This window comes from Spermophilus citellus (genome assembly GCF_964194105.1).
Source record: "Spermophilus citellus genome assembly, chromosome: 1".
NCBI classification, from domain to species: Eukaryota; Metazoa; Chordata; class Mammalia; order Rodentia; family Sciuridae; genus Spermophilus; species Spermophilus citellus.
The window spans coordinates 32,404,236-32,423,818 of NC_138182.1; the positions used below are offsets into that span (position 1 = coordinate 32,404,236).

Consider the following 19,583-nt stretch of genomic DNA (forward strand, 5'->3'; position numbering starts at 1 on the left):
TTTCCCTTTCCACACACCCTGTTTTCAGAAGGGAGTCCCACTAAGTCCAATCAGACTCAATAGAAGGGGTCTCAAGTAACCACCTCTTGGAGGAAGGAAGAGCAAACTGTGGAAATGTTAAAACTGTCATAGTAATTAATGAATACATTGGGGGAGATTTTGGAGGGCTATGAAGATAACCCATTTCTCCTAAAAGTTATACTCCCTAATTTATCATTCATCAGTGGATCTTGCTTATAGGTCCATTATAATGATATCAATTTACAGTTTAGCTACTGTAAATTGAGCTGATATAAATACTGAGGTGGCTGTATCAAATGATACATATATATATATATATATATATATATATATATATATATATATATATATATATATATCATTTCCTTCCTTTCTTCTACATTATTTGGCATTGGTTGGGGGGTACTCGGGATTGAACTCAGGGGCACTCAACCACTGAGCCACATCCCCAGGCCTTTTTTTTTTTTTTTTTGTATTTTATTCAGAGATAGGGTCTCACTGAAGTGCTTAGCACCTTGCTTTTTGCTGAGACGGGCTTTAAACTGGAGATCCTCCTGTCTCAGCCTCCCAAGCCACTGGTTTTACAGGCATGCGCCACCTGCTGGCCATTATTCCATATTCTTATGTAAAGATTTGCCCCTTCTCCCTCATTTACTTATTCATCCAATCATTCATCTATATGGTATAGACTTATGGATATTTATTTGCTGGGTTTCGATCCAATGCTACTATTTGTTAGTCAAATTACTCCAGTTTGGCCACTGGAAGCTGGGAAGGGCTTACTTTTTAATAAGCAAGTGTATCTATTTGTGATTAAGATTATCTAAATCTACAGCCTCTCTTCCAACAAGGCAGTAAGTATCCTTTACATGTCTCCCTCCACTCCATACTCCACCTTAGTCCATCTACTTATATGCTAAGTCTATCTGGAATTTAAATTCTAACCATTATTAAATTTTTACATTTTTATTAACATTTATACTTAATGACTTTTGGTTCTCTAATTCCTACTGTTGCTAGAAGCTCATATTTGCTTCTTTCTTGGATTCATTTTATTGAATCAGGAAATTCTTTTAAAGACTAAGGGCACAAAAGGGAGTCTTAGCAAGTCTGAAAACATCTTCATGCACCTCATAATTCAGGACTAGTTTTACCTGGTGAATACTTTCAAGGTCAAAATTACTTTGCCTCTGAATTTTGAAGATATTGGTCCATTTTCTTCTGCTAACCATAGTGGCTGATGAAAAACATCAGATGCTTTGTTTCTCTTTGGGTGACTGGGTTTTGTAGTTCTCCAAGATGCCTCCAAGTGTAGCTTTTATTCACTGGCTCTGGAAATGTCTTCCCATTATATCTGTGATTATTTTCTTCTCTCTCCTGCCTTGTAAATCTTCTCTTAGATACAGGAAATCCTAAATTGGTTTTTCATGTCTCAACTTCTGAGAGACTAGACTTCCTCCACTTTATTTTCTAGAGCAGGAGCTCAGTCTTTGGTCCAGAACTTCTAAAGAGTTTTGCAATTTCAGTAGTTTAATGACTTATTAATTTTTAAGATTTCTTTTTTTTGTAATTTTTCATAACTTGCTATTTTTAAGTTTCAATGTCCTGAGAATATAAATTAGAATTTTTAAAGTTTATTTCTATCCCCTTATGCCCTAGGCTCCTAACCATACTTAGGAGGAGAACTGCCAGACATCAGCAGAACTAAACATAAATGCACAAATACAACAGTTATACCAAAGACTATCATCTGTTGAAATCCTAACCCCCAAGGTGATGGTGTTAGGAGGTTGGGCTGTGGAGAAGTGATCAAGACAAGAAAGCTCCCATCATGAATATGATTAGTGCCCTTTTGTAAAAGAGTTCCTATTAAAAAGATACAGGTTGCTATTAAAAAGATACCAAGTGCCGTGCGCACACCTGTAATCCCAGCAGCTTGTGAGGCTAAGGCTAAGGCAGGAGGATCTCGAGTTCAAAGCCAGCCTCAACAAAAGAAAGGTGCTAAGCAACTCAGTGAGACCCTGTCTCTAAATAAAATACAAAATGGGACTGGGGATGTGGCTCAGTGAGTGCCCAGGAGTTCAATCTCTGGTACCAAAAAAAAAAAAAAAAAAAACAGGGTAAACAACAGAAACTTATTAAAATTTTGGAGGTTGGGCAGTCCAAGATAAGGTGCTAGCAGATTTGGTGTCTAGTCAGGGCATGATTTAAGGTTCATACATGGCAATTTCTGTTTTCTCACATGGTAGAAGGGGCTACGGAGTCTTCCTGGAGTCTCTTTTACAAAAGGGCACTAATCCTATTCATGATGGGAGCCTTTTGTCTTGATCTCTTCTCCACAGCTCAACCGCCTAACACCATCACCTTGGGGGTTAGGATTTCAACAGATGATTATCTTTGGTATAACTGTTGTGTTTGTGCATTTATGTTTAGTTCTGCTGATGTCTGGCAGTTCTCCTCCTAAGTATAGCTCATTGTCCTTAGGGATCAGTTCCTGGGTTGTTCCCTGGGGTTAAAGCACCACTGCTCCTGCTATGGCAGGAATGAGCTGGGAGAGTCCAGCTAGGCAAAGAAATCCAGGCACCCATCTGGCCCAAGTGTCCTGCATCCATCCAATTCAAAACCAGGTGAGCACCCTCTCTCACTTTGTTTCTTCAAACGCTGAATCTAACCTATTACTATAATTATTTACCTCAGTATTTCTTAATGTCTGCTAAATTCTAGTTTCTCTTCTATTATTTTATTGGAAATTTGATCTTACCTGCTTTGTAAATTTCAAGTTTTCTTGTGGAATTTTGTTTTGTAATGTTGAGAGAAGCTGTTTTGTTTGAACCAAGATCCTATTAAGAACTATACGCTGCATTTGGATATTATGTTCCCCTGGACTTTTAATTTAGAATACCAACCCACTCCCACTTTTCATATTTATTTGCTGAAGTTTTTTTTTTCTTTTTTTGTACTGGGAATTGAACCCAGGGGCACTTAACTACTGAGCTATATCCCCAGCCCTTTATTTTTATTTTGAGACAGGATCTCACAAAGTTGCACAGGGCTTTGCTAAGTTGTAAAGCTGCCCTCAGACCTGCATCCTCCCTCCCAAGCTGCTGGGAGCCACCAAACCTGGCTATTTTCACATTTTTGAAGAGTATCTCCTATATGGAATTTGGAATGAATGGAAGGTTTACCCATGTACTGAGTTTCCCATTGTGAACCAATCTCGCTCCTCTGACTCACAATTAGGATTAAAATGTAAACTCCCTAGTACAGACTTTTATAGCCTGGTATCAACCTACTTTGCCAATTTTATTTCCTTCTACTTCCCTCAAATACCCTACATTTTAGGAAGACAGCGTAACACTTTGAATGAGCTTTGAAGTTTGGAATTTCTATAGCAGTGTGTAGGGACCCTTCCAGTGTGTTTGTTTTTTATTTTATAAGCATTCCTCTTTCTAATAGTATTTTCGGAGCACTTTTTGAATACAGATTGTTTGTGACTCTCCACTGTAGCATGATGTATTCTATATCAATAAATTTTCTCTGTGACCCCCAAAGTTGGAGCACTAAAACAAATCACTAACAAATGGTCATCATAGGAGTGATTATAGTTTTGGTTTTGAATTAACCTATTAATTGAAGCAACTTACAAATGCCCCCAAATAACAAGCTGGTATATATAATCTAACCTTTTTTGAGACACATTTTAAGAATTAAAAAAGTGCTATAATTATATTAAAATATTATGTATAAATCAGGGTGTCCTGTATTATGAATAATTTGTAAAACTCTATAATAGAAACACTTTTTCTTTTAAAACACCCTGCCATTTTGTGTGCTGCTTAAATATGCTTCATATTTATTATCTCCATAGATATTGAACCCCTCCTACTGGGCAGATGCAGCCCCTGCCCTGACAGGGTTTACAATCTAGCTGCTTTTTACTGTGCTGCTGAGAAAGCATGGCCTTTCATCCTTGGAACACAGAATAGTGTTTGGGCTTCACTTTTACAAAAGCTGCTACTTTTTTTTTTTTTTTTGGACAGCTTGATGCAGTGAGACGGGAACAAAGGCTTTTGAGGCAGAGACCAGGGTCTGCCATTTAGTTCAGACACCTACTAGGGCTTTGAGTACAATACTCATGTGGTCCTCTTCTGGAGGATAATACTTAGATTTTACATTGCAAGACTGTTATGAGGACAAATGTTTGTTCATGCCTTGTGGGTGGTAGTTATTGCCATATTTTCTCAAGCAATACCAAACCTGAGCACAAAAAAAACAGAAAAATGTCAACTCAACCTGACAGGGGAGGGGGAAAGGGAGTGGTAGAATTAAAGTGGGGAATGTGTCCATGCTGGGTAGTGAAAACAGCTCTGAATGGAAATGAAGTCTGCATTGCTTGGCCTACAGAGCTCAGGAAACAGGGCAGCTGAGGAGCAGAAGGCAAGTTTGAATAACAGAAATCAGCTGCTTAACTTGAACCTTTTCCTGGTCAGCACCTGGTGGGCTGACTGCAATGTCCCCAGAATCTCAGTCTTGTGGAGAAGAGCTGAGAAAGAGCAGAAAGGGGCAGAACAAGGAAGTGGAGAGTGGAGAAGTAGAAAGGAGATCCAGAAGGGGGTTGGGAAGAACTATCACCCCAAACACACTGCCATGCACAAGAGCCTGCAGTTCTGCACAGTGCCTTGCATGGTGGCAGCAGCAGCTCAAATAAGGAAGTTTTGGAAAGACCTGAATTGCTGTCCTGTCAAAGGCTTCTTTCCCTGCCCTACAAAAATCAATGCCAATAGCACACTTGGAATGTTAGTAATCAGACAAATTAGAACATTGCTCCAGTCCACCACCCAGCAACTCGAATTAAGCAAACCGCTTATAATCAACATAAATCTGAATATTTACTTAGTTAAATAAATAAATCATCATCTTTGTTGATAGTATGATATACTGAAACAGCAACGAGAAAGATCTGATAATAAAAAGGAATAAAAGTTTCTAGTATATTCTGCTTTGCAAAACTGCCTTTTAGAACATCTACGGTTTTCACCTGTGAGCACAATTTGGAGTGATACTAGACTTCATTTGACAGCAAATCGCTTTCTGTTTGAATTGCTTATTGCACCTTTAGAAAAAAAGCAATACATATTCATTGGGAAAATTTAAAGGACCTAAAGTAAAATAAAAATCATCTGCAATCCCACCACTCAGGGTATATACTGTTAATGCCTTGGTATACGTCTTTTAAGTATAGGCAGTTTTAATATTGTGACATCACCACCAACCTTCTTTATCCACTTCATTTGATTTCCATGGTCACAGTAATACACAGGGCACTCCAATCTCACAATTTTTAAAACACAGGATTTCCATTTGCAGTCTGTGGCAGGCTAAACCTTAATTAGTAACAGCAGGTGCTGAAGTGCTTAAAGCAAATCACTCTTACATTTTAGTGAGTTGTTATTTATGTCACTCTTATCACCCGGGAGCAGTGCTGACAATCAGCAGCAGCTGCATGGGCCATGCTCTCAGGAGGCAATTGTGGGCTTCCAGTTTCCCCAGGAGTCAAGGGATTTAAGCAGCTCTATCTGGAGAAACTGAGCAAGCTGTTCTTCTCAAAATGGCCTACAAAAGGTTTAGTCAGGGCTTCATAGTCTCACGGGTAGGAAACCACAATTATTTATGTACTACTAGATAATCAGATATTTTATTCAGAATTCCATTTTGTGCAGCTTGCTTAATCCTGCACCACAAAATACTACTTTTCATTCTATTTTTTTGGTATTAGGGATTGAACCACACAGGGTACTCATACCACTGGGCTATATCCCAGCCCCTTTTAGTTTTTATTTTGAGGCAGGGTCTTATTCCCTCATCTTGAAAAAATTAAGAAAATCTGTTAAGCGGGTCCATTTCAAAATCACCATTCCATTTCAGGAGGTATGTTCTAAGAAGTGAAGTGATTAAGTAGGTAGAGTCTTCTTAGTGTTAACAAAACTGCACTCAGCCCTTGAGGCTTCCCATACTTATCTGTAAAGTCTTGGAAACCATCAGGAGAGACACCACTGGCTGCTTTGCTGTCTGGGGTGGACCAGGTTTGGTTCATGATTAAAAAACCACCTCACATTTTTATCTACAACACTTGCCATGATCATTTTGGGCTTTGCAAGAGAATAGCTAAACGGGGGGGCTTTCAGAGAGGCCAGTGATTGCCATGGGCAGGTGGAGGGTGTGTGGAGCACAGGTACCTTTCTTGAGCGCGGCTTGGGTTTCCACTCTAACTTGCCTGCTTGGTCACAAGCTTGAGCCTGGGTACCTTGGGACACCATGCTAGTTAGCAAACCCGAAGGAAGCCAACTTGTGTAGCGACAGGAATGCAGAAAATAAGCTTCCTATGTGAAATAAATGTCTTCCCTATATTAACACTGAAAAATATTTGACATTTTGTCCCCAGTATCTCCAGTACATATTAAACTTTGCTCTAGGTAACTCTCCAAGCGGCCTTCTTTAAAAAAATGATTTTAAGTTACGCAAGTGTCAAGAGCTGGGAGTCAGGTTATCTTTATAGAACGGCTTAACCCCCTTTCTTCTTGGCCTCTTTCCCTGACGTAATTCGGCCCCATCCCCAAAATCAAGGCTCCAAGGGCCAGGGCCTGGCGCTTGGGGGGCATCTCAAAAGCAGGGGCCACGCTCGTCATCTGGGGGCACCTGGAGGCTGCTGGCGCGCCCATGAAGTGGCCCTCCTAGATGGCCCCTCAATGAGGGCGGCCTGAGCCCGGCTTAGAAGGCAGGGGCCTGGGCCCCAGGGCTCGCCGCGCGCGGTTATAAACGCAGCTGCCTCCCCTTCCTTCTCCACGTCTTCCTCCTCTTACCTGGCCCGAGATCTGGACGAGCTCCTGGCTGATAATTGAGGCGGCCATGGCCCGCAGCGCACGTGCAGAGTCCTGGGGCAGCCTCCCTGCAGGAGGAGCTCAGCGGCCCATGGCGTCCTGGCTTGCTCGCTGCACTAATGGCTCCTTGGCGCAGCAGCTGTGGGCGCGCACGCCCCGCTGCCCTTAAAGTGGCCCTGCCACTGGCCTGGCACCTGGGGGAGCTATAGTCCGCTCCAAGGAGCTCTCCCAAGGTCTCCTCAGGGCTGTCAGGAGATTGTCACTGACCCCCTGCCCAACCCCAACTCCCTTATCCAAAAGGATCTCACACCAATAGGCCTGGGGTAGAACTGCCACTGCCCCCGCATAAATGGGAAGCCCAGCCTTACCTCAGGCTGGCCAAAAGACTTAAGTCTTACCTTCTGACAGAATGTTAGGAATTTAGCTAACACAGGTTTTTCTCCTTATTCAACACGCACTCGTGATCGGGAAAGCAAGTACTATGTATGGTGCTTTCTTCTCAAACTGCTAGGGAATTAAAAATTTTAGAAAGACTTGATTTTGTCCTGTGATTCCACAAACACTGTCCCCATATTATCAACTGAAAGAGTGAGGCAATAAGAAATCTTCTGGCAGAGGCTCTAACCCCTTTATTCAGCATGAAGCATTTTATCGCCATCTATGGAGACCCGGGGTTCATAAAGGATACTTCCTCTTGTCTGTCTTTACTACCACTATGATTTTTCCAGTGCTAGAAGGGAGGGTTGCTTTGGTTTTGGGTAGACACCTGATCTCACTTTGAATGCGTCAAACGAAAGTGATCTATTGGAACCACCACTGCAGACAGTTGGTATCTGGGCAGGCATCCTGGTTGGGGAGCAGCAGGTGCTATGCTCTGGGGGCCTGATTTGGATCATGAGAATATGCAAAAGTATTGCTGTGGTTTTATACTGTTTTGATAGAAAAGGTACAAATAAAGTTCTGAAGAAATCATTCTGTTTTACTTTTGGAAGTACACTTGGCTCTCTGAATCTGTAGGTTCCCCATCTATGGATTCAACCAAAGGTAGTTTGAAAATATTCAAAAAAGAAAATTTTGTCTGTTCTAAACATATGCAAACAATTTTTCCTATTTCACAAACAATACAATTATAACAATTATTTACATAGAATTTACATCATATTACATATCAGATTATACCTTATCTGAAATGCTTGAGATCTAAAATATTTAAGATTTTGAAGTTGTAGATTTGGGAATATTTACATGTACATAATGAGATATATTGGGTAATGGGATCCAAGTCTAAGCAAGAAATTTGTGTTTCATAAATACTTTGTACACACGGACAGTTAATTTTATTCAAAATTTTAATTATTTTCTCACTTGAGAAAAATGGTGATACAACTTGTGGGGTCATGTCAGGACTTTAAAAAATTGCAAATTTGGGGGCATTTTAGATTTTTGAATTAGGCATGTTCCATCTACACAAGTAATGTAGAGATGAAGCATATAGGATCATATGAGTAGGTTATACACAAATACTACACAATTTCATATAAGGGGCTTGAGCATCTGAAGATTTGGGTATGTGCAGCAGTTGTGAAAACAATTCCATTTAAACTAAGGGACAACTGTAAATGTTCACACTTTAATAAACACGAATATCACCTCTTTATTGCTTTTCCAACTAATCAGGGTCTGAAAGTATCTAGATAAATGCCTGGGAGGCAGTTGGTTTGCCCACAAATACAAGGCAACAAGGGAAGTCATGGCTAGACATTGGGGTGAGGTAGGAATTGAAGCAGTTTTGAGCATCTCCTCCTGAACAGTAACCAGGTTTTTGTTGCTCAAGAGGGTAAGAATAGTAAGTCTGATGCTAACAGTGTCAAGGACATTTGTTGAAATTAACAAAGACATATTGTTTTTGAGTTTGAATTTTAAAATGCCTCTAAGATTAGGTGAGAGGAAAGCGTCACTCTTATTTTGGAAGAAGGAAAAAAATAACAAATTTCTTCTGTAACTAAAATATAAGTGTTCATACTTCAAAAAGAATCAGCCTAAATATTTTTGTTTTCAATCTTCAGAAAGAGAAAAGAAAAAGAAAGCTTACTTTATAAAAGAACAAACATTTACTATAAAACAATGGCACTCCCTGAAGGGGATTGTGCTCCCCATGAGACATTTTGCAATATCTGGAGGCAGATTTCATCATCACAATTGGGGGTGAACTGGCTTCAAATGAATGTAGTTCAAGGATGCTGCTAACTATCCTACAAGGCACAAGACAGCCTTCTACAACAGAATTACCTGTCCCAAAATAGCATTAGTGTCGAGGTTGGGAAAATATTTAATGAAAGAATGAATTAAGGTCATTTTAGTCATTGAGTGTGACCTTAGGAATCATATTATCTTGCCCTAATGTGGCTTTCTAGACTTAAGAGTACAATCAAGTCAACTAGATTAGTTTCTATTCCCTAACAGTTCTGGGATTCCCACCAATAGTTCCCAATAAGGACGCACACATCCAGCTAGAGGAACTTTTCTTGAAATTATAGTGTTAGATGAATCAGCTAAAGCCCACAGATGTCCTGGGAAGTCCTTAAGGGATGACCTTTACCGTCAAATCTCTTTGACATAGTTTATGATTTGGAAACCAAGCTGGATATTTCCTCTGATCTTCCCCAGATACTAATTTATTTGTTGGTCTTCTTTGATTCTGATCCCAGCCTAAAAAAATTTTCTCGTCCCACTTTCCCTGCATCAAAGAAGTTAGAACCTCTCCTGCTTGCATACCTCCTTTCTGCTTCATGTTCAGTTTTTCATATCCTTAAAGTATAGCTCTGACAACAGCTGTATTGTCTAAGGTTTAGCACTCTTACCCCTAAACATTCTCATTTGTCCTGGCTTGGGTTTCACCCATGCTATGCACTGACTCACACTTTCCTTCTGTGGTTACTCTGGGGAGACAACAGGAAATTTTCAAAGTATTTCTAAATCTACCCACTATAGACTGAATATTTGTATCCCCCTAAAATTCATATATTGAAATCCTAATTCCCAATGTGATATTAGGAAATGGGACCTTTAAAATGTCATTAGATCATGATACAGGAATCCTCATGGATGGTATTAGTGCCCTTATAAAAGAGAGAGGTCCCTTGCCCCTTCTACCATGTGAAGTACAGTGAGAAGACACCATCTATAAACTAGGAAGCAGGGCCTCCCCAAACATAAATCTGCTGATATTGTATTGATCTTGGTCTCCCCAGCTTTCAGAACTGTGAGAAATAAATTCCTTTTCTTTATAAGCCACTCTATGGTATTTTGTTATAGTATCTCAAATACTCTATAACAACCTCTCACACCTGTGCTCAATAATTATAACTCCATAGCAGTAGCATGATAAAGCAGACACTGTTTTACTAGATTTCAAATCCTACTATCTAATTGGTAGAAGATAAAAATAAATACATATTTTCCCCATTGAGTTAGGAACTACTGCCCTTAGGCAAAAAAGAGGTGAAGCAATAGTAACAATTTATATTGGTGCCCTGCACTAGACTTCAATAAGACTTGACAGTTTCTCATCACCCTACATACTAATGCACTTTCTGAAACAGGACTTTGTCTAATAAATCTGCCTCGTTTTAACCATAGTTCTTTGCTAGGAAGTGTGGAACTAAACCAAAGTGACATTATAACTATGGATAAGGGTCTGTGTCACGTAAGGTCCAGAGCGAGGGTATGTATTGCCATATTGTTTCATTTTGAGGCCATTTTCTCAGGACAGCAACCCAGCCCAGCCATTAGAAGTAGCTCCCCAGGAGCGTGTGGTTATAATTCTACTACCTGAGATCTGAGATCACAGAATGACAAAGTAACTCATTTTCCATTGGCTGAAAAGACAGCTGACTTGAGTCAGGAGAAATTTCATAGCCAAACAATTCAGACATTCTTAAAAACTTGTGTGTGAAGGAGAGGCATTATATGAAGTAGAAAAAAATGGCATCCATAATTCCCTTATGAACAATATGATATAAAACAATATGATTTAAAAGTCAACTAATTTTTATTGTGAAAAATTGTATATGTGCTCAAAAGTGTATGTATACATATGCAATATAAAGTATAATAGTATGAATATTATTATTGCAACCTAAAAGACAGTAACAATAATTTTTTTGTTTTTTGCCACAGTCTGACTAGGCACAAAATCACGAGCCACTCAAGCAGGAACAAACTTTATTTTTTAAAACTGCCGCCAATGCCCCGACGCTCCCAGGAAGATTGCCGATCAACGCCTGCGGTGTTCTCCCGGATCCCAAGAGGAAGTTCCTCCTCCGGAAATCCCTCCTACTGCACTTCCCCAACCAATGGGAACTCTCCAGGAGTCTTGTAGCAGGCCAAGGTGGACAGCAGGAGTCCAATATCCATATGAATGTAAATCTTAACATACTCATATCATCTCAATGGCTAGCTGGTGTCACCTTTCAACCAAAAATGCCATGCATCATATTACTTGGCTGTGGCTCTTAGCAGTTTTGTTTTTGGTGGTGTTGGGAATTAGTACTGATGATTTTTAAATTCCTTATGTATCTCTCATTCCCATTTTCCTTTCTTTCCTTGGATATAAAGACCATTTTAATTTTGCTTATTTTATCCCAGAATAGATTTTTCAGTGAGAGAGAAGGAAACTTTTGTATCAAGACTCTGAGGTTCAGGAGTTGTTTGCTACTGTCTTAAGATAGAGATTGATTATCTGAATTTAGGGGCTGCCTTAATAAAATACTAAAACAAGTGGCATCAATTTAGAAGGTTTGCAGTGGGAAGCAGAGAAACAAATATAGGAGGTTAGAAGACTCCTGTTTGCCTTACCAGACCAAGTTTAGAAGTCAAGGAAAAGATGTTGGGGAAAAACTAATAACTATGTGTGATGAATGTTATTGGTTGCCTTTGATAAAGGCAAAAGAGAAAAAATACAGCTTATGATACAATTAACCAGTTTGGAAGGAGATATAAAAGGAGAATAGAGAGAACATAAAGGGAAATCCAGAGACTGGGAGCATCAAAGGACATAAAAGGGTTTAAAAATCAACTATCTCTAGATTCTAAAGAGAAGGATTTCGAAAAACACAAGGCCACTAAAATTATGGCTTGTGGCAAAGGAAGTGTTATTAAGACAGATTAGGAGTGATAACCTCACCCCCTAACCTATTATTTTAATACCTTCATTGTAGCCAAATTCAGAGGAGAGTGGAATGGGCCAAAGAAACAAATCATATTCCAAAATCATGATTATTACATGTGGATTTGGCTGCTATTTTGATAGCTATATTGTCCAGGAAACCATAAACTTGGACAAAAAAGACTTTAGAACAACAACAACAACTAACAAAAACTACCTCCAGATACCCAAGTTTGTTCAAACGAAAAATAAGCCCTGAAATCTGTGCATCCCCAAAGGAGGGCATAACTCCCAGCACCAACTTCAAATGTGAGAATGAAGATTAAAAAGGAAGAAACTCCCATGAAGTGGAGCCAGAGGCTACTGAGAAAAATGCACAGCATGTATATAACTTCTTCCTAGGAATCAGAATCATAGACTAATTGAGGAACATATCCCATTCATAGGAAAGAAGGCCTTCCCTCTCCCCGTCCACTGGCATTCCACAAATGCTATCTACCAATAATATCGCACATTCCTCTTTTCTGGGTGAAAGTTATTCTGGGCATCCTTCCCTGCTCAGACATCAATAGGTGCATTCCACAGCTGTTTGGGCACAGCCAATATTTGGCTATCAGATTATACAGTATTAGAACAGAGGCTTAAAGAAGAGCATCCTAGAAAGATAATGATAGAAAAGCAAAGAGATTTTTTAGTTAAAAATAAATCATTGTTCTAGTTATGTTCAGCAGACTTGAAAATATACTAAGTTGAAATCAATTTTAAAATATCAGTTGAGTTTCTAGAATCTGAATCAGTGGTGCAGGCAGGCTTGGGGCTATCGCTATCAATGAATGGTTGAATTTATCTCTGTAGCTGCAAAAAAAGATATTGTCTATTGAAAAATCCAAATCCTCTCAGCTTTACAAAAAATCTTGTTTGATCCAATATAAGTGGGCATAGGATAAAAATCTTGTTTGATGCAATATAAGTGGGCATAGGATAATTGCTTCAAGTCAAACCCAGCGGCTTAACATACACCAACATATAACAAAAGATTCACTTTTTCCTCAAACCACAAACAAATGAGGATTAGCAAAGTGAGAAGAATGAATCTACTATCTGCAGTGATTTAGAGACCCAAGTTTTTTCCTACTTATGGATCTATCATCTCCTGGGGCCTTGGAGTTTGATTATAGACCTTTTACAAACACTTATAAAACAAGATTAGGAATGAAAAATGAGTAGAACCAAGGCGGCTCATCTGGGAAGATTTATAGGCAAGTCACAGAAAGACATATGTCTTATAAGAGTATGTGGCCTGAAGTAAGCACAGGATCACACATAGCTACACACCACAGTGTTTCGTACCTGTATCACAACAGCACATATGACACACATTAATCAACAGTGGTTCACTCACATGATTAAAGAAAGGAGTATGGACATCACCAGAAAGCAAAGTGTTTCATACATGTGAAACGTATCCTTGTTGTGTATTCTATAGAAAAGGTGAACAGTTCAGTAAGTATGTATAGTAGCCTTTACCACGGACATCAGTTTGATCACCAAATACTCCTTTGCTTTTTCTTCCGAGACTATACTCACCTCCTCACTAAGGAAGATGAAATAAAGCCCTGCCCAGTCATTTATTCCAGCACAAATGTCAGTGAATAAGGTAAGAAAAATATGTTAAGTGATGACATAAAGAAATGAAACATATGCAAAGTAAAATAGATTTTTATTGGATTTTAAAACACTTGCTTTTTATTCTTAATACTTTAAGTGGATGGATCCTTCTGACCCTGAAGGGGTAAGGGTCAATATTTACCCATTTGATGCAAAGAAATAGAAAACTGGACAAAAATGGATGAAATAATTATTTGCAGATATTTGGCAACCTACACTATAAGACTGTGACCCCTGAGAAAAATGACATGAGCCCTACCATCACTCTAGGTTCTGCCTGGAGGTACAGTGCAGAACTCAGAACAGCAAAGGGGATCCCAAGTAAAGAGAGGTAGGAGACACAGGCTGGAGTTCAGGGAGGCTGAAGTGACTAAAGTTACAGGGAGGAAGAAATTATACAAAAACAACTCCAGAAATCTGCATGGAGTCCTCCAAGTCTTTGTTGTATACTAAGCCACATAAGCACAGAATGAAACTCTCAGGTGAAGCTCGTATGCTACAGAGACCAGGGAGGTATTCAAGCTCTAACCATCCCTGTGATCAATGGAAGGCATTTATTTAGCAGAGGTTCTGCATTAGCTATGCCATAATATCTCTTGGATAAAGGTTACTCTACACTCATCCCAACAAATATTTGAAAAGATTAAATTGAACTGTAAGTAACTTGACTGCCTGTAAGAACAAGCCCAAGAAAGCTTATAACCAATTATGTGAAATCATCAATGCCCAGCATCCAATAAAAAGTGAATAGATACAACAAGAAGCAGAAAACAAGACCCCAAACCAGGACAAAAACTGGGCACTAGAAACAGACTGAGAAATGACAAAGATAAAGGAGATAGCAAGTAAGCAGGTAAAACAGCTATTATACATATTTCAATTATTTAAAGGTAACATAATATTGTGGGAAAATGGAGGATATAAGAGAAAGAATCAAATTAAATAATACCAAGTAGTCTACCACAGGTTATAATTAAGTTTGTAAGAAAAGAGGCAACACAAAAAGAATATAAAAATGGCCCCAAGGGGGCCAAGGCAGTGTGGTTACCTGGCACGTGTGAGGCACTGGGTTCGATTCCTAGCACCACATAAAAATGGCATGCTGTTCATATATAACTACAAAAAAATTTTAAATGGCCCCCAAATTTCCAAATTAGATGAAAACTTGAAACCTATAGATCTAAGAATCTTAATGAACCCATGCAGTATAAATGTAAAACCACTCTGAGGCTCATTGTAATTAATAATAGAAAAATATTAAAATCATTCCAAGGGTGATGACTCAGAAGGCTGAAGGCAGGAGGACTGCAAGTTCAAGGTCAGCATCAACAACTTTGCAAGACCATCAGCAACAATTAGCAAGATCCTGTTTCAAAATAAAATAAATAAAAATAGGTCTGGGGTGTAGCTCAGTAGTAAAGCACTGCTCGGTTTAATTCCCAGTACCCAAGAAAAGAAAAATCTTAAAAATCTTCCAGTTATAAAGATATATTATGGATAAAAGAAATTTAAAAATCATAGATTTCTCGGTCAGAAGCTTTGTATGCTATAAAATAGCGGAATGATATCTTGAATGTATGGAAAGACTAAAACTATCAATCTACCATGTTCCCTTCTATTTCCAAGGCATTATTCCTCTCCTTCTCCTTCCATCCCTGGGATCATCATTTGAGGTCAGTCTATTCCTTTTCCTCTGTAAAGTTGATTAAACTGTACATTATACTTTGTCATTCAAAACTGGTGATGATAATTTTTCCAAACAAAAGTATAAATTCATTACCAGCAGACTTTTACTTCAAAAACCTGTTTAAGAATTCCTTCAAATGGAAGGAAGTATTGTCAGATGGAGACTGAATATGTAATATATTCCATAGGAATATATTACATAGGATTAAACATGTAATATATTTTGTAATATATTACATAGGAATAAACAATGCCAGAAATGGCAAATATATGAAAACATAGAAATTAAAAAGGATGGATTTCCAGGACAAGTTATTATGGTTTATTAGAATGGGGAAAAGGGGTAAATGTTAATCAAAAAATAATATCAGTAGTACTTCACAGTGCATTAGACTTAAGAGTTTACAAGTACCTTATTATTTCATTATATATTTACAAAATCTGTAATATTATATAATCATCTTTATTTTATAGATGGGTATACAGCAAAAAATTAACCTTACCCAAAGAAAGGATTGACCTTTGCTCTCAGATATTGAGAGATGATAGCCAAGCCCTTAGAATGTCTTGTCCTGACAGGTCTTTTTTTAATATTCATTTTTTAGTTATAAGTGGACATAATATCTTTTACTTTATTTTTATGTGGCACTGAGGCTCAAGCTCAGTTCCTCAGGCATGCTAGGCAAGTGCTCTACCTCTGAGCCACAACCTCAGCCCCTATAGGTCTCTTTGTTTGCCTGAAAGTTTGATTTATGATGGAGAAACTGGGCTACACAGAATCAATCCCAGAGCAGGTGAGCAGTAAAGGTCTACCATGTGGTACCAGCTTTAGCTCCAAAAGGGTCAGAGACTTAAGGTCAGCCCCTTGTAGTGTAGGTAAACAAACCTCTCAATAAAACCTCCAACGAGGCTTGGGTGTTTCCCCAATTGGTAATATGCAATATATGTTGGCACACATCATGGCCAGAAAGAATTAGCACTAAGATTCATGGAAAGGAGACAACTAGAAGTCCCATGTCTGGACCTCAGCTGGATTCTGTCCTGTGTGTTCCCTCCCTCCAGTGATTTTAATCCACATTTTTCCTCTGTAATAAACTATAAACATGAGTATAATAGCATCAAGTCCTTCTAGCAAATTATTGAACTTGAGGGTAATTATGTGAACCTACCCCCAAACTTGAAATTGGTGTCAGAAGTGAGGGCAATCTTCTGTGGCCATTTATCCCTCTACTTTCTCAGTTGGCTGAACTTTTACCATGAGGTAAATAAAAAATGATAATATCAAACACATATATAGCAATTACTACATGCCAGACCCTTTTTTAAACATTTTATATGCTTAAAAGTATCAAAATAAGCCCACTATAGTTACAAATGGATGATTTGTAAATGGTTAATTTTTTCTCGATTGTTTAGCCACCTCTCAAGGGAAAAGGGAAAACTTCTCCTCTAAAATCGGTATCCCTGCACATTTTCACTTTGTAGTTCTCCCTTTATCATCCAAACTAGTGGCAATAATTTAATATAAAAAGGATTTCAGTGCAATGTCTCTGTATTTCTCATTTCATTTTGGCTCTTAGCAGATTAATTTTTTAAGTGTTATCCCCAATCTAATGTTCTTAAATTTTTGATCCTTGGGTTACTAATTCATACTTTTTACCCTATTCTTATATTACTTAAATTCCAAGTCTCTTTAATTCCATAGGCCCTTAAGAGTCCTTAAAGGACCCTTCCTTGCCTTATGTTTCAATCTAACCCTTCATTCCAGATATTTACTGAGCATCCAAAATATGCATGTTCATGGGCTAATTCTTGATAGAGATACAATGATGAATAAGGCATTGCCCAATCCCTACCCTCAAAAACAAACCCTTCTACAGGTTATAGAACAAAACATGCTAATCTTTTATGATAAAAAGTGATTAGAAGCACAAAAGGAACATAAATAAGAAAGTTAAACATAGTGATTAACGAGGAGGTCAATTCAACCTAGGAAGAATTAAGTAAAGGATGGAGGTAAAGAGAAATATTCTCCTTAAAATTGTCAGCTCCCCAGTGTGGCTATTTCTTTAACCTCTTCCCACTATTTATATTCCCCAACTCCTTTAACACTATATAGACAAATTAATGTTGTTATTTTCTTTCAAAACTTAACAATTTGTATAGGATAATTCAACGTATTATTTCCAGATACTGCTTAGAATTCCATGATTTCTATTACCTTTTTTTTTTTTTTTAGGGATTTGAACCCAGGGCCTTGTGCATGCCAGGCAAGTACTTTACCACTGAGCCACATTCCCAGCCCTCTATTACCTATTTTTATAATACTAATATCAAAAATGTTTAATAAAATATCCTTTTCCTTCCCTTTCATACACATGCAAAGGTGCCTTTAAAATCAGTTAGTTCTATCTTTAATACACAGAGTAAAACATTTAGACAGGAAATTCAAGTAATTTCTCTTAATTATATTGCTTATTAAAACAGGTTCCCTCAGAAAGTAAATGGTCTTATGTTTTCTTTCATATGTGGAAGCTAGAGAGAAAAAAAGAGAAGTAGGGTGGCTATCATATGAAAATAGAAGGGAAACCAGTACAGTGGAGGAGGGGGACCGAGGAAGGAAGGATGGGAATGAAATTGACCAAATTATGCTGTTCATATTTTGAATGTGTAACAACAAATCCCTCTAATGTGTATAATTATAATGTACCAATAAAAAAAATCATTGCACAAGATATATATGTACCAACAAATAAATAAAATATGGTGATATCTAAAAAAAAAAAAAGTTTCCTTTTCCCTTTCCACAAGTTTTCCTCCTTTTCTTCTGCTTTCTCTAGATCATTTGGAGCCTATATCACCTTCCTCTGTAAAATGGAAATGGAAAATGTATACACTAGAAATACACCCAGGTCCCCTTTTTTATACCTTCCTCTGCTAATATCTTTAAATAGTTAAAATCATATTGTATATACGACTGTGCATAATGGTGTAAGATTTTAATATTAAGTCTTCTTATGATTTTATAAAATCTGTTTTACAAACATCCACTTAAGTGAAACAAACATATTAAGTGCCTGTCACAGTGCTAGATACTAAAATACCTGGTGACAAATGATGCATTAGATTGTTCATTACATTAAAGTCCTGGAGATAAATACACTGAGGTGCTTTAGAATGCAGGAAACTAAGAAAGGTTTTTAATGTAAGATAGCAAATGCTGATTGCTGCATAATATTCAACATGTGGATGAATCCCCATCCACTTAAGCATTTCACTCTGATTGCATAGTAAAGAAGTCTACATTTTTTTGGTATTATAAATAATCCTGATAAATGATTGTCCTTTGTTTTCTATATGCAGGATTTCTCATTAGAATAAGTCGTTAGAAGTATAATTATTGAGTTGATGTATGAACATTAAATCTATTCAGTAACATTCAGTAACATCAAATTGTTTTCCAAAAGAATTATATTAATTTATTCTCCTACTGGTAGCATATTAGAACTTGTCTCTTACTTCAGACCTGTTATATTGAAAATAATCTTTTCAAAAGCCACTCTTTATTTTACACATGAAAAATAGTACTACTTTATTTTATGTTTATCAAATAGGCATTGCTAATATTGCACCTAATTTTGTTATTTTTTGGCTACTTGTAAAACAATGCCTAGAAAGCTCAGAATTACAACCTTCATGGTGCAATCAACGTGCATTATAGGTAGTTATTATTGTGTCTAGTTTCATTACCCGATAAATGAACAAGAAATGGCAGAATCTATAGCATTAGAGGTGATACTGGCAGTCATTGAATCCGGATCTCCAACAGTGTAGGAATCTTTTCTATAATATTCCTGACCTCTATCTATTTAAACAATTTAAACAGACAATGATGATAATCTTATGATTAGGCAGTTCTCTAGAAAATAATTCCCTGTAACTGAGACAGTAAATATGAAAGTTTTTTTGATAAAGTTAAAGGGATTCAATAAATCCAAGATTCTTCTAATTTATAGGTCATATTCATTGAATGTTAATTTGTTATAAAAATAGTGCTCTACTGTCAATGATATGATCTCACATGTATATAGTGTCTTGTTTTGAAGGTACTTGTTTATACCTCAATCATGTTTATAATTTTTAATACCTGTTTTTATATTCTA

General features: G+C 37.7%; 1 protein-coding gene across 1 annotated transcript in view; it reads right to left on the reverse strand.

The window, feature by feature from the left end:
* The window catches only part of SOHLH2 (spermatogenesis and oogenesis specific basic helix-loop-helix 2), a gene marked incomplete at both ends in the record, with an annotated part of 97,723 nt that extends 90,794 nt beyond the window's left edge, over positions 1-6,929 (reverse strand). Inside the window, one exon of the mRNA XM_081300390.1 lies at positions 6,882-6,929. Coding sequence (XP_081156516.1) covers positions 6,882-6,929 — 48 coding nt within the window. The remainder of the gene's footprint in view (positions 1-6,881) is intronic.
* Between the last annotated feature and the right edge of the window lie 12,654 nt (positions 6,930-19,583).